Source organism: Medicago truncatula, chromosome 1 (assembly GCF_003473485.1).
Source record: "Medicago truncatula cultivar Jemalong A17 chromosome 1, MtrunA17r5.0-ANR, whole genome shotgun sequence".
NCBI classification, from domain to species: Eukaryota; Viridiplantae; Streptophyta; class Magnoliopsida; order Fabales; family Fabaceae; genus Medicago; species Medicago truncatula.
Window position 1 is genome coordinate 12,729,708 of NC_053042.1, and position 3,048 is coordinate 12,732,755.

The window sequence follows — 3,048 nt, forward strand, 5'->3', positions numbered from 1 at the left end:
TCTTCGATCCTCATCATTTTCTTAATTTCTAATTCAGGCTCAGCAGCTATTGTTTCTAATTTAGGCTTAACAGCTACATTTCTAATTCAGTTCGTATTTCTTTTGTTATTGAAGTGAACTGTGTAGTATAATATACTTGGCTAAAATTGAAGTAACAACAACATCGTGTCGTGTTACAATTACAATGTATTTCTTTTCTTAATCTTCATCGATGAAGTTATTACAATGTATGTAAATTGAAGTATAACATTAATAGCTGCTGAAATATAATATACTTATGTAATCATATTTAATGAATTGATATAGAGTAGTTATTCTATATGTAATCTTTAATGATTGAATTTCTGGTTTAGAAGTCGTTATTCTAGGCTTATAATTTGGCATATAATGTTGCAGGAATTACAATCTGTTTGTGCTTCAAATATGAGGGATAATGATATTGATAGTAGTGGAAGTCATGAAAATATGTGCGTTGATGGGGAAATTGAGAGCCAAGCTCGGGAAATTCCACCGGTAGCACTAATTGATCAAAATGCACAAGAAGTGTCTTCTGATCCAAAGGATAAGAAGCGTAAGGGCAAGGCTAAGGCTAAGGACAAGGATACGGGCAAGGTCAAGAGCCAGGGTAAAGCCCTAACATCTGATGTGTGGCTATATCTTGTGAAAGTTGGTATTGTAGATGGAGTAGAGAAATGTAGATGCAAGGCGTGTCACAAATTATTAACTTGTGAATCAGGAAGCGGAACTAGTCATTTAAAGCGTCATGTACGTAGTTGTAGCAAGACTATAAAAAATCATGATGTGGGTGAAATGATGATTGATGTTGAAGGAAAATTAAGAAAGAAAAAGTTTGACCCTATGGCTAATCGAGAATTTTTAGCTAGAATCATGATTACACATGGTGCACCATTTAATATGGTTGAGTGGAAGGTGTTTAGAGAATACCAGAAGTTTTTGAATGATGATTGTGTTTTCGTTAGTAGAAATACAATAGCCAAAGAGATTTTGAATGTTTATCGTGATGAGAAACAAAAGCTGAAATCACAGTTAGCTCAAATTCGAGGGAGAGTTTGCTTGACTTCTGATTGTTGGACGGCATGCAGCAATGAAGGTTATATTTCTTTAACTGCTCATTATGTTAATGTGAATTGGAAGTTAGAAAGTAAGATTTTAGCATTTGCTCACATGGAACCCCCACATAGTGGGCGAGATTTAGCTTTGAAGGTTTTAGAAATGTTAGATGATTGGGGCATTGAAAAGAAATTTTTTTCCATCACTTTAGATAATGCTTCTGCAAACAACAGTATGGCTAACTTTTTGAAAGAGCATCTAGGTTTATCAAATAGTTTGTTGCTTGATGGAGAATTTTTCCATATAAGATGCTCAGCTCACATCTTGAACCTCATTGTTCAAGATGGACTCAAGGTAGTTAGTGATGCTTTGCATAAGATTAGGCAAAGTGTGGCTTATGTGAGGGTAACAGAAAGTCGAACACTACTTTTTTCAGAATGTGTTAGAATTGTTGGTGATATTGATACAACCATAGGATTGAGATTAGATTGTGTTACTCGATGGAATTCCACTTTTATAATGCTACAAAGTGCGCTTGTTTATCGTCGTGCATTTTATAGCTTAAGTTTACGGGATTCAAATTTTAAGTGTTGTCCTACAAGTGAGGAGTGGAGAAGGGCTGAAATAATGTGTGAGATTTTGAAGCCATTTTTCACTATTACAAACTTGATATCTGGCTCTTCATATCCTACATCAAATCTGTACTTTGGTGAAATATGGAAGATTGAGTGCCTCATAAGATCTTATTTGACAAGTGAAGATCTTTTAATTCAAAAAATGGCTGAAAATATGAAGGTGAAATTTGATAAGTATTGGAGTGACTATAATGTTGTTTTGGCAGTTGGGGCTGTTCTTGATCCAACCAAAAAGTTTAACTTTTTGAAATTTGCTTATGAAAAACTTGACCCACTCACAAGTGAGGAGAAGTTGAAAAAAGTTAAGATGACTTTGGGGAAGCTTTTTTCCGAGTACATCAAGAATGGAATTCCTTCTAATCTAAGCTCTTCACAAGTCCAGCCTAGCTATGGTGGAGGAACTCGAATTACATCATCTTCATATGATGTAAGTTCATACATTCTTTCTTTATTTTATTCTTTTATTAATTATTTGTTTTTGTTTGTATGAATATTTTGTAACTTGGTTAGGTTGGATGATTTGTAGGAATTTGAAGAATATGAAAGCCAATCAAGTAACAACACCGGAAAATCAGAACTTGATACTTATTTAGATGAGTTGCGGATGCCTCTATCTCAAGAATTTGATGTCTTAGCTTTTTGGAAGGAAAGAAGTCGTAGAAGTCCAAATCTTGCAAGGATGGCTTGCGATATATTGAGTATTCCAATAACAACGGTGGCATCAGAATCTGCGTTTAGTATTGGCGCCCGAGTTGTGAATAGGTATAGAAGTTCAATGAAAGATGATTCTGTTCAGGCTCTCTTGTGCGCACGTAGCTGGTTACATGGTTTTGAAGGTATGGTTTTTATAGTTCTATCATTTTTACAATTGTTTTATAGTTTATATTATTGTCAATAGAACTGGCTGAAGTGGTTTTAAGGTACTGAACCATTAATATGGTTCAAATCAGTTCAGTTTATTTACCATGTATTGATGTACACCCCTATCAAGTGACTCAACATGTTGCTTGAGACCAAACAATTACAGAGATTAAAAGCAACATGTCTTTTAGCAGGGGAGTTCATGGCATAGTTCCTGAATTGAAGCATATTAACTGTTACATTAAGTTTATCAAGTTTATGTAGCAATTAGTTTGATATTAACGTAAGTTGAAACTCATGTCCTTCAATAAAAGCTTGTTACAAAGTTCTGGAATGCAATGTATAGTTAAACAGCATAGTGTGATGATGACATGTGCAAAGAAGTCAGTACTGTATCTCCTAACTCCTATTATTCTGTTTGACTATTATGATACTAAGATATTGTGAATTGTTCCGGCTAGCCTATGGTTCTGTCACAGTC

The 3,048-nt window shown here is 34.5% G+C and overlaps 1 protein-coding gene across 1 annotated transcript; it reads left to right on the forward strand.

The window, feature by feature from the left end:
* Window positions 1-394: 394 nt before the first annotated feature.
* On the forward strand, window positions 395-2,803 carry LOC120580493 (zinc finger BED domain-containing protein RICESLEEPER 1-like). Its single transcript, XM_039834124.1, has 3 exons — window positions 395-1,111; window positions 1,913-2,133; window positions 2,233-2,803. Exons 1-3 carry the CDS (start codon window positions 424-426, stop codon window positions 2,602-2,604), a joined length of 1,281 nt encoding a protein of 426 aa, XP_039690058.1. The 5' UTR covers window positions 395-423; the 3' UTR covers window positions 2,605-2,803.
* Window positions 2,804-3,048: the final 245 nt, after the last annotated feature.